This window comes from Thermobia domestica, chromosome 2, assembly GCF_964235325.1.
Source record: "Thermobia domestica chromosome 2, izTheDome1.hap1.1, whole genome shotgun sequence".
Lineage (NCBI taxonomy): Eukaryota > Metazoa > Arthropoda > Insecta > Zygentoma > Lepismatidae > Thermobia > Thermobia domestica.
Genome location: NC_137455.1, coordinates 25,123,799 through 25,135,749, shown reverse-complemented (window position 1 = coordinate 25,135,749; position 11,951 = coordinate 25,123,799). Strand labels below are relative to the sequence as shown.

Sequence of the window (11,951 nt, the reverse complement as noted above, 5' to 3'; positions counted from 1 at the left end):
AATTGTGTATAATACATGAGAAAACTACTTGATAGTTTTATAAAGTTGTAGCTTGCAATCTGTATTTTACATTTCCTATATACTGCAATGCACGGAAATAAATGCATTCTACTAAATCTTTCAATGGAACCAGAATGTTTTAACTAAAGCAAAGAGGTATCTAGTATCAGACATACGTAATAATACTGTACTAGGTCTGAATAAATGTCTTATAATTGAACGCATCATTAATACCATTATTTCCCTGAACATTAATACGACCTAATTAGAAATTAAGACCTAATTGTTGAGATTGCTCTATAAACGCACCCCCACCTCCACCTGCAAACCCTAAAATATGCCACAGTAGTTGTAGAAATCTCAGCAGGGAATTTGTATTTCTGTTAAATGGCTAATTGTAAAGTGTGATTAGGGTAAAAAGTAAAAAGTAAAAATACAGTACAAAGTAAAAACATATTTAAAATTATTATATTTTCGGGAGAACATCAAAGCAAGTGCTACTGAAACGACCATCACTCTACCTTCGTACTTACGCTACCATCAAAAATGTAATAGAATGCATGTTTTCATTAGTAATGTCGCCATTTACTGTGGTGTAAGCTGAAACGTTACAGTTGTGCCGTTGTGTGTCACTACCTTCTGAAAATAATAAAATAAAGTGTCCGACATTGGTGCGACGCATCCTGTCGTTACCTTCGTTTACTGAAGGCGTCAAATTGACTGAAGTGTAAGTTAACCCTTTACAGTTGTGCCACATGAAGTCGTTGCTGTCGGTAGTAAACGTGTTGCCCATGATATGAGAACAAATACATCGTCTAGTCTCTATTCTGATCTCCATTTAGATCTCCGAAACATCCAATTTCCTATCATAATTCGAGACGAGACACAAACCAACAGCTGTAATCTCGGTTTAGAGACGAGACGAGAAATTTCAGGAGTTACGTGGGAAACACTACTTCACCCAAATCTTACATCTCAGACATAGTTTCCGTATTATGTGTTTCAAAATATACAAACTATAAATTCATAATACACATATTTTACGAAAACAATAAACACCATTTGTCAACGTTTAAATATACTCAAACCATCAGAGATTATAGTCTAAATGTAACTTTGACTTAAATGTTCATATAACACACCCTGCGTGGAGCTCTGGTGACGCAGAAGGACTATGATAACTTGTATATAAAATTAAGGGAAGACATTTAGGACATAATATTTTACATAAATTTACAAAACAAAACAAACTTTTCGAAAATCGAGTATAGATTAAATTTCCATAAATATTAGAAGATGCTATGAGAAATTCTTACTTCTCGTCTTATCTCTGGGCAACAGTTTCTATATTCCAGTTACAGCTATATTCCAAGTACTGGTATTGTATATACAGACACCTGTGAATAGTTGTATACATAATATAATAAACATGCACTTCATTCAAAAGTACAGTAAGTTTATTTTTATTTGCACTACAACTTTCAAGAGGCCGTTAGTCTTCAAATGTACAATCCTACAATTGATTGCAACTGTTGAGAATGAATTACACTTTTTGCACTGACACTCTGATTCATAACGAGACTCTTCTGAAGCATATATTGCAAAACACTAGAGCTAAATATCCAAATCGATTCACAAATGAACTATTATAGAAAATAGATATACGATCTTCTTAACCCTCGAGCACAAAGTCGCTTTTGTTTGTGCACAAACTGTAAGCTAGAATTGAGTGCACATGAGCTGAAAAAGAAAAAAATGGAAATATCCAAGTATGTATCCTTATAGGATGGCAGTGTTATCAAATTTTATGAATACATCCTCTGTCTTTGTATAGTTTTCAAGTACAAGAGGGTTCGGAATAAAATTGCATTAATAAAACGAATACATAGTTGAATCGTAGGTTATGTACATTTGCATTCGTTAAAGGATTGCATTCTTCACAGCAGTGATGGCCAAAGGGCGGTCCGCGAGCATATACGTATAATTCAATCCTAGAATAAAAATAGCAAAACAATGCATGATTTATTCTTTTCTTGTAATTTCGTGCGTCCCGGTAACAGCAAAAGAGTGTAGTCGAGTATCATAATATACCTGTTTTGAGGCTTCACGTTTAACTATTGAAATGTTTTGCTTACTAAGTCTATTCCGCAAGGTATGGCCGTTGATATCGAGCAGATTTTATTTTCTTTTTAAAAGAATGCAGATTTCATTTAGTTATATACAGGTGCTTGTATCTCAGATCCTAATTAGCTTAGCCACATGAAACGTAGTGCAAGATATTCAGAATTAAAAAAAAAGAATCGGGAGTTGTACAACTCAATCACAATTACTGAGTCCATGCTGAAGTGCCCCCTAAATATAATTCTTATTTTATCCTTTCTCGGAGTGCGTTTTAAATTCTCAATTGGACACTAGAGTATCGGAAATTCCTACCTTCAAGTATCATTATTTTTAGTGAAGTAACTTATGTTACAATCCTTGAGCAGTATAAAAACTACTTTTTATGTCTATGATTTACCTTTGTATTCTTCTTCAGAGTTCTTAACATTCGTTTCTGTATCTCGGGAAACTCCGATGCGATATTCTGTTGGAGAATGAGTTATATCAAGTGCTGAATTTGTGAGCAGAAGTTCGTGTTGGATCATCCATCATATTCCTATATTTGAATACTTAATATTTTCTGTTTCTATGGTATGGTATGGTATGTTCTGCAATGGTATGTTCTGTTTCTGAACCTGCAGGTTTTTGATGACCTTTGAAATTATCTTTTGTGGCCCTTATACCTGAACGTTATTTAGAGGAAGGCATTTCACAATAAAATATGGTATTTGTCGCATGCGTAAGGATAAAGTTATTAAATTTATTATTACTTCTGCTTCTATCGAAATCTAACAGCTTCAAAACTAATGGAAGTAACGTTAGCAGTACTTATTTTGACAAAAGGGTTGAGAAGCAAAATGTTGACCAAACCGTGAAGAAACCGCAATTTACTACTGTAACGTATATTAGCGTTTCCGTCGAGGAAGAAAAAAAAAGGGGATTTCTGATGGAATTATAATTGTATATTGAATGTAAAGGTAGGAGTTAAGTAATACGGCTTCTACTCACTAGATACCCTTCCACTTCATTTATAGGTGCTAGTTACGAGGAGTTCCCTCGAATCTCAAGAGATGGCAGCACTTGTAGGCTGTAGCTGCTGGGTGGGATAGCTCAGCAACTCGGTCACTTGAAGATTGGAAAGGTGAGGGTTAGGTTTAAAAGTTTGTGGAATTAATTAAATTCATTTTTGGCATGGCATAACATTAAAATTTCCTTTCGAACAACATGGTTTGGAATTTCGTTATGGTTGGCTTAATACTACATGAATAATATTGCTTCAACTAGTGTGTTTACAGAATATTTTGAATAATAGTGTATGTATAGAAATTTCTTGTTGTTTTTGGTAAGTAGAGTGCTATTTTCTACTAAAATTGAGTATTGGGCTTGAACTTAGTACTGTTCTGGGGAATAAAGTGAGGACGAATTATTTAACCTCTTTTGGCTGTGGAAGGAGATTCGAAATTTATTCGTCCTCTCGTTATTTTCCAGAGCAGTGCATGGGACTCCCAATTCTTGGGTTTGGATCCCATTATATTGGTTCGGGTCGCGCATGATGGGTTCGGATCCCAATAATCATATATTATGCCAACTCTAAAACTATTACAGGGAGAATTTTTAAGTAGGAATTTTCATTAAGAATAAAAGAGTTAAAACCGGAGTGGACGTATTACTGGTAATTCCTAACCTAACCGAGAATATTGTAAGTTTTGGGGAAAGAAAAGCAAAAACATTTTTTCACTTGGATCCGGATTGTCACTGTGTACCGAAAAAGAATTTAACTTTAGTAAATGGGAATAGTAAATGTGTATGCTGGAAATATTGTATCTTTTGAAATTATTAACGTTTTTGGATTAATTAATGTTCAAGGAATTTGATACTTTCGTAAAACTTTGGAAATTTAATGTTAATCGTTCGAATAATCATTTGTTGGGAAGTTTTTGAAGTAATTGAAGTATTTAAACGATTTTCTTCGGGGTTTGGATATTTATTGTTGTTGTTATATATATATATTGTTTGTAATAAATTGTTCCAGTTGAATTTTGAGAGTTTACATATATCTCCTAGTCTAAATAAGCTTGATTGCTACAAGAAGAAAAAAAAATATTATTTTTCAGTGTTTTTACTCTGCAATTGCCAAAACAAGATTCGGGGGAATCTAACTCGACTAGTGTGCTTGTGATTGATTTGTATGCAGGTAGAGGAAGGAATTGTGTCTGGTTATTGGGCAAGGTTTGACTTTTACCTGTGGACAAGTTAATCACGGGACCACGGTTGTATGTGTGAGCACATGCAACGTTACAACTTTCCAATCTTCAAGTGCTACTTGTTTTGGCTAGATACCTGTTTAAATTAGAATGTAATGTTAATAATAAAAGCGCAGAGTAATATACAGGAGATATATGGGAAGAAAGAAATTTGTGTGAGAGAAAATTTTTGAGGGTGCACCTAGCACAAGTTGGCTCGAGTTGTTGCGCATTTGCTTGTTGTTTGTAAAAGGAGAAGAATTTACGGATAATTTTGAATTCTGGCTACAGGAAAGATGGATAATAGGCAGAATTATGAAAATATTGATAATTTTGAACGTTGTAGTTCGAGTAGTGAAGAAGGATTTGTAGGTTATGTAGCTTTTGAAAATCCTTGTTTTCGTAATGTTGAATCAACTTTTGATAGTAACTTTGTTGAACCTAATCGTGGGAGGCCACGGATACGTTCTTCCTGTGTTCCAGGCTTAGATAGACGAAATGTATACAGACATAATATGCGTTCTGAGCATTTAAATTTTGATTTTAATAAATTAGCAACCGAAGGGGTGTATAAATTGTTATTGGCCGAGACTAATCAATTACCTTTAGTAGACGGTACAAATACAGAATTATCATTCCAATTCATTTTGAAACTTGACAAAATTGTGCGTAGTAAAGATTTACCGTGTGATGTAATTTTAATAGCTAGTTTAGCGCGTACTAAAGGGGAATTTAATTACCTTTTACAGTCAATGATTGGTACAGGTTCAGTTTGGGGAGACATTTGTAGACAACTTGTCATTAAATTTATCTCACCTTTGGCTAGAACACAGTTTATGCGTTTAGAGTTTTACCGTGTTATGAGTGAAAATCAAACCTTGTATGAATTTGTGGAAGAGAAATTATCATTAATATATGTTTTGGATATGAACTTCGAAGAACCAGTTATTTGTAATTTAATTTGTAATATGGTTAGTCCAATGGTTCATAAATTTTTCAACTGTAGGGGGGTACCGATGACTTTTGAACAGCTTGAGGACGCAGCTTTACATTTTGATAATATGTATAGATACAGTAGCGATTATTACAAACTGAGAAATGCTGTCGGACCAGTAATGGGTAGTGTAAATAAAAATCCCCATAAGGGAATAACGAGTAAAACGGCTATTTGTAATGTAATTAGTCAACCTAGTATTAATAGTAAACCGGTAAATTTGGTAGAAGGTAGATGTTTAGACGGGAATCCTGAACAAAATCAAAATGTAATAGTTTCTAGTAGCAATACTCATACGTCATCGAGTAATGAACAATTACAAGGTAAAACAGGTGCCATTAGGAAGAATATAGTGACTAGTTCTTCGGGTTCAAATAAACATTTTTGAAAAAGGAACAGTGCTGTTAGTAGAAATTCTGAAAATAGGTCATTGGTGAATAAATCTGGTTTCCAAACTATAAATTCTTCACAATATAATAAAAATAATAGAGATCTTCTGGTCGTGCCTGCATATATAAAAGGGAAATTACTCAATACCATCCTGGATACAGGGAGTGAGTCCTGTTTTGTGAGTGAAACATTCTTTAGAAATCTGCAAAAACAGTGTAAAATCAGAGAAGTAGATGTTAGTTTACAAGTTGTAGGTCTTGGAGATCAACAAGTGACAGTTAAATCACGAGTTCGCTTATATTTTCGGATGGGTTTTCAACAGTTTTCAGAAAACTTTTATATAGTTCCATCTTCAGAGTTTGATCTCTTATTGGGAAATAGTTTCCATCGAAAATATCAAGCAGTGATAGATGTGTCAAACAGACTTTACAAAATTCAAACTAGGAAGTTAATAATTCCTATAAATCCCCCATCTAACCTGCAACAGTCTACTCCTCGGACAAACTTTTTATCTTCTAGGGATAGCGTGGTACTTCCCACTCCAGCATGCTCGAATGGGGCTGAGGAGGCTGCTCGATTCCCTAGAACCTTACAAAATCAGACATGCAGATCAGAACAGCAGGCGCTTGGAGTACATCAATTGGCTGCTGAATTGGAAACCTATGTGGATCATGAGGTGCTTCAGGTTACTGATTCTGGACAGAATGCAGCACCTTCAGAAGGTAATTATAAGGTTTCTTCGGAACTTTTAGTTAAAGATCCTGAACTACAAAATTATGTATTTGGTCTAGGAATTAATTCGTGCGGGTGGACAAGAGATGGCGCAACGAACGGAGCGTCCCACAGTTCCGTGTATCCACACATGTGTTGCAAACCCCTGTCATCGCGTATCGTTCGAAGTATAGGGCAGTGGATTAAAGCGTCAACAACACCAGTTTGTAGTTAAGTGAACATGGCGCAATTTGTGCCTGATAAAGTGTTTTTGCGGGGTGTCCTGCTGCATTACTTTAACATGCAGAAAAATGCGACTGAAAGTCATCGTATTTTGGTGGAAGTGTATGGTGACCATGCTCTAGCTGAGCGAACGTGTCAGAAGTGGTTTGCACGGTTTAGAAGTGGTGATTTCGGCTTGGCAGACCAAGAGCGAGCTGGACAGCCAAAAAATTTCAAGACGAAGAATTGACAGCATTGCTCGAGCAGGATTCGTGTCAAACGCAGGAACAACTTGCAGCAGCATTAGGCGTTGATCAAACAACAGTCTCCAAACGCTTGAAAGCCATGGGAATGATTCAAAAGATGTCACATTGGGTTCCACATGAATTGAAAGACAGAGACGTTGAAAGACGAAAAACCATTTGCGAATTGCTGCTTCAACGACAGAGCAGAAAGGGGGGTTTCTGCATCGAATTATTACGGGTGATGAGAAGTGGATCCATTACGAGAACCCTAAACGAAAAAAGGCCTGGGTGAAACCAGGTGAACCAGGTCCATCACAACCAAAACGAGATATTCACTGTGCAAAGGTTATGCTGTGCATATGGTGGGATATGAAAGGTGTGGTGTACTATGAGCTGCTGCAACGGGGTGAAACTATGAATGGAGAACGTTATCGACGACAATTAATGCGTTTGAAGCAAGCTCTGGCCAGAACACGACCAGAATGGGAGAACAGACATGATAAACTTATTGTTCAACATGATAACGCTCGCCCACATGTCGCAAAACCGGTCAAAACCTATTTAGAAAATGTCGGATGGGAAGTTTTACCCCACCCGCCGTATTCACCAGACGTTGCTCCTTCGGACTACTACTTGTTCGATTGCATGAACAACGATTTGATTGGACAGCGGTTTACTTCTTCAGAAGATATCGAAACATGGGTCTCTGACTGGATCGCTTCCAAGGATGAGGACTTCTTTCGCCACGGAATCCGTACATTGCCTGACAGATGGGCGAAAGTGGTGGCAAGCGATGGACAATATTTTTCTTAAGGTATTTATGTATTTTGTGATTGTACTACAGCTTCAATGTGTGCGTACCAACCGCACGAATTAATTCCTAGACCAAATAAATAATTTAGTAACTTCTTTTTCAGATGTTATTACCAATCGTTTAGGATGTGTGAGGGATTTCTATTATCAAATTGAATTAATTGATAAAACTCCAGTTAAGTTACAACCGTATAGTGCACCAAACTATAAACAAAAAGAATTAGATAATTTTATTCAAGATTTGGTGAAAGAGGGGGTGGTAGAAGAGATTAATGCTTCTCCATTTTCCAGTCCATGCTTTTTGGTCCAGAATAGGGACCACAGTAAGAGATTAGTTGTAGCTTACGGCTCTGTGAATAAGAAAATAATTACACGGAATTTTCCGTCACCCAATCTTGAAAATGTTATCTCTAGCATATCAAATAACCATATATTTTCGAAAATTGACCTCAAGAAAAGTTTTTACCAGTGCTTGCTCACTGAGGATAGTAAACAGGTAACCGCCTTTGTAACTAAAAATAAGATGTATCAATTTCGACGTCTGCCAATGGGGTTATCAACTTCACCGCATGTTTTGAGTTATTTGATGTCAAAAATATTAGACGGCTTAATTGGGGATAACTTAGAAATATTTTATGATGACGTGTTAATATTTACACCTGATTTAGAATCACATAATAAACTGGTTGAGGAAGTTCTAAGTAGGTTCAGGGAAGCTGGATTAACTGTATCACCTTCCAAAACTCTTTTGTTTCAAACTAGAATAAAATATCTAGGGTTTCAATTTGAACGGGGAACGATGACCATAGATGAGGACCGACTTGAAACTATTAAAAATTTACCAAAGCCTAAGAATAGGAAGGGCTTGAATAGGGTGTGTGCATTTTTTCAATTCTTTTCTAAATTTGTACATAACTTTGCTGAACTCATTGCACCTTTACATGAGATGCGTTCCGCAAAGGTTTCATTTAAATGGACTAAAGAACACGATGATGCTTTTCAAAAACTTAAAGATGCGTTTTGTGACGAGGTAATCCTTAAGGTCCCGGATATGAATTCAAGTTTTGTTATTCATTGTGATTCTTCCTTGAAAAACTACAGTGCTATATTATCTCAGTATAATAAAGACGGCGAATTAATGCCGGTACATATGTTTTCAAAGGCCATACCACCATCAGATTGGAGCAAGAATGTATACGAGTTGGAGGCGAAGGCTTTATCTTTGGCGTTAGAACGTTTTGAATATTATTTGCATAATTTCTTTGTAGTTTACACTGATTCGAAGGCTTTATCTTGGTTACTACATAATCACAAACGGCAAAGGAAGTATGGTACTTTAATGGAGAAAATTTCACAGTTTAAATTCAAAATTCTCCATACTAGGACGAGTTCTAACATAGCAGCGGATTTTCTGTCGCGAATAGGAAATCATGTAGAATTTTATACTAATGAACCTAATACAGCTGAGGTTATAAAAGATAATGGTAAAAATGTCAACTTAAGTTTTGTAAATTTTTGGAAATTGCCGTTGTTAAACGAACCTTTAAAAACACATCAACAATCAGATAAAGATCTTCAAGAAATCATAGGTAAATTAAAAAAGAAAGAAAGAGTAGACTCATATATTTTAAGAGATGGTATCTTGTTAAAGAAAACGAAGAGCCAGATTGGGGATGGTTATAGAGTAGTAGTTCCACAAAGTTTAGTTCCAACTATACTAGACTATTTCCATTCTCAATTGATAAGTGGTGCTCATAGAGGGGTAAGAAAGACCACTGCCGCCATAGCTAGACGTATGACATGGCCGAATATGTTTAAGGATATCAATGAATTTGTGAGATCGTGTCCTAAATGTCAAAAGATTCGCGATAGGAACACCTTGCCTCAGGGGAATTATTATACGAGACAAGTAAAAGCTCCAAATAACACGTTTTTTATTGATATTGCCGGGAAATGGCCTAGTAGTCAGGGATATGAATATGTATTAGTTGTAGTCGATGCCTGTAGTAAATTTGTATTTCTAGAACCTTTAAGGAAACTCTCGAGTCAAGCTATATGTAAGAAATTGATGGATATATTTTTAAGAACTGGGTTTGTCTCTAAGGTGGTTCATGATTGCGCGACATATTTCGTATCAGGATACTTTACTCATTTCCTGTATAGCCTAGGAATACAGGACATAAAAACCTCGCCGTATAACCCCATCACCGAACATTTGTGAGAGAACTATACGTAGTTTGAAAGGGATTTTGAAGGCGTACATTGATAAGAATCAAAGAAATTGGGCCCAATTATTATCTAAAATTGCTTTCTCTATCAATGTGAGTCTTAGTGAAACTACGGGTCTCTCTCCATGTGATATCTACTATGGAAGAACCATGTATAGTCCGCTTGATGTCAAGTGGCTAGTAGATCTGGGTATATTAGACGAAGAAGTCGACAAGAATACGAAATATGAAATTATAAAAAGAAATTTAGAGAACGCCTGGAAAAGATGTGAAAAAACCTACTCTAAGAGGCATTTGCCAGTTAACTTTAAAGTTGGTGATCAAGTTTTGACCAAAAGATTCATGAAAGCATCATTGGAAAAACACTTTAACCCTAAACTTGCTGAAAATTGGGAGGGTCCTTATTTTGTAGTTGGACAACCGACTATGAATACCTTATGGTTGGAGAAGGTGGACAACCCCCAGGTCAAAATAAAAAGACATGTTCAGCATTGTAAATGGTATATTCAGCCAAGAAATGCGCAACCCGTGAACCAGGTTAGAGATTAGAAGGTTAAGGTGTAAGAAAAAAAATTTTTGTAAGGAAGATTATTTTATCTTGTATATATATATATATATATATATATATATATATATATATATATATATATATATATATATATATATATATATATATATGTGACATGTTTGTGTGAATTGTTTGTGTCGCTTAATTTTTGTATCCTGCAGGAGCTGTCCGTGGTTTTGGTCCTAATGTGTTTTGTGGTTATGTCCGAATGAATGAGGGAAGACGATCTTCCAGTATTTACCCGAATTTGGATACACATATGTACGCGGATCTATCTCACCATTGTAATAAAGCACGTCCTCAAGGTATAGATGGATGGAGACTGTAAGTTGTAAAATTTTTGTATAAGCATGCAATGCATGGGAATTGTAATTATAATTAAGATCATGATTCTTCTCCTTAAACGCATATACTTTTGATGGATGTAATAAATTTTTGGGCAAACGGATCTATATGTAACGTATATTAGCGTTTCCGTCGAGGAAGAAAAAAAAAGGGGATTTCTGATGGAATTATAATTGTATATTGAATATAAAGGTAGGAGTTAAGTGATACGGCTTCTACTCACTAGATGCCCTTCCACTTCATTTATAGGTGCTAGTTACGAGGAGTTCCCTCGAATCTCAAGAGATGGCAGCACTTGTAGGCTGTAGCTGCTGGGTGGGATAGCTCAGCAACTCGGTCACTTGAAGATTGGAAAGGTGAGGGTTAGGTTTAAAAGTTTGTGGAATTAATTAAATTCATTTTTGGCATGGCATAACATTAAAATTTCCTTTCGAACAACATGGTTTGGAATTTCGTTATGGTTGGCTTAATACTACATGAATAATATTGCTTCAACTAGTGTGTTTACAGAATATTTTGAATAATAGTGTATGTATAGAAATTTCTTGTTGTTTTTGGTAAGTAGAGTGCTATTTTCTACTAAAATTGAGTATTGGGCTTGAACTTAGTACTGTTCTGGGGAATAAAGTGAGGACGAATTATTTAACCTCTTTTGGCTGTGGAAGGAGATTCGAAATTTATTCGTCCTCTCGTTATTTTCCAGAGCAGTGCATTGGACTCCCAATTCTTGGGTTTGGATCCCATTATATTGGTTCGGGTCGCGCATGATGGGTTCGGATCCCAATAATCATATATTATGCCAACTCTAAAACTATTACAGGGAGAATTTTTAAGTAGGAATTTTCATTAAGAATAAAAGAGTTAAAACCGGAGTGGACGTATTACTGGTAATTCCTAACCTAACCGAGAATATTGTAAGTTTTGGGGAAAGAAAAGCAAAAACATTTTTTCACTTGGATCCGGATTGTCACTGTGTACCGAAAAAGAATTTAACTTTAGTAAATGGGAATAGTAAATGTGTATGCTGGAAATATTGTATCTTTTGAAATTATTAACGTTTTTGGATTAATTAATGTTCAAGGAATTTGATAC

The 11,951-nt window shown here is 35.6% G+C and overlaps 1 protein-coding gene across 1 annotated transcript; it reads left to right on the top strand.

Annotated features, from left to right (window-relative positions):
- The first annotated feature begins 5,203 nt into the window (after nt 1–5,203).
- Nucleotides 5,204–10,978, top strand: LOC145679660 (uncharacterized). Its single transcript, XM_081750235.1, has 2 exons — nt 5,204–6,449; nt 10,676–10,978. The coding sequence occupies exons 1-2, from the start codon at nt 6,035–6,037 to the stop codon at nt 10,840–10,842; spliced, it is 582 nt and encodes a 193-aa protein (XP_081606361.1). The 5' UTR covers nt 5,204–6,034; the 3' UTR covers nt 10,843–10,978.
- The last annotated feature ends 973 nt before the right edge of the window (nt 10,979–11,951 follow it).

Coding starts and splice junctions, on each gene's coding strand:
- LOC145679660 (XM_081750235.1), top strand. CDS start 6,035: ATGGGTTTTCAACAGTTTTCAGAAAACTTTTATATAGTTCCATCTTCA. Junction 6,450..10,675: donor GAATGCAGCACCTTCAGAAG/GTAATTATAAGG, acceptor TGTATCCTGCAG/GAGCTGTCCGTGGTTTTGGT.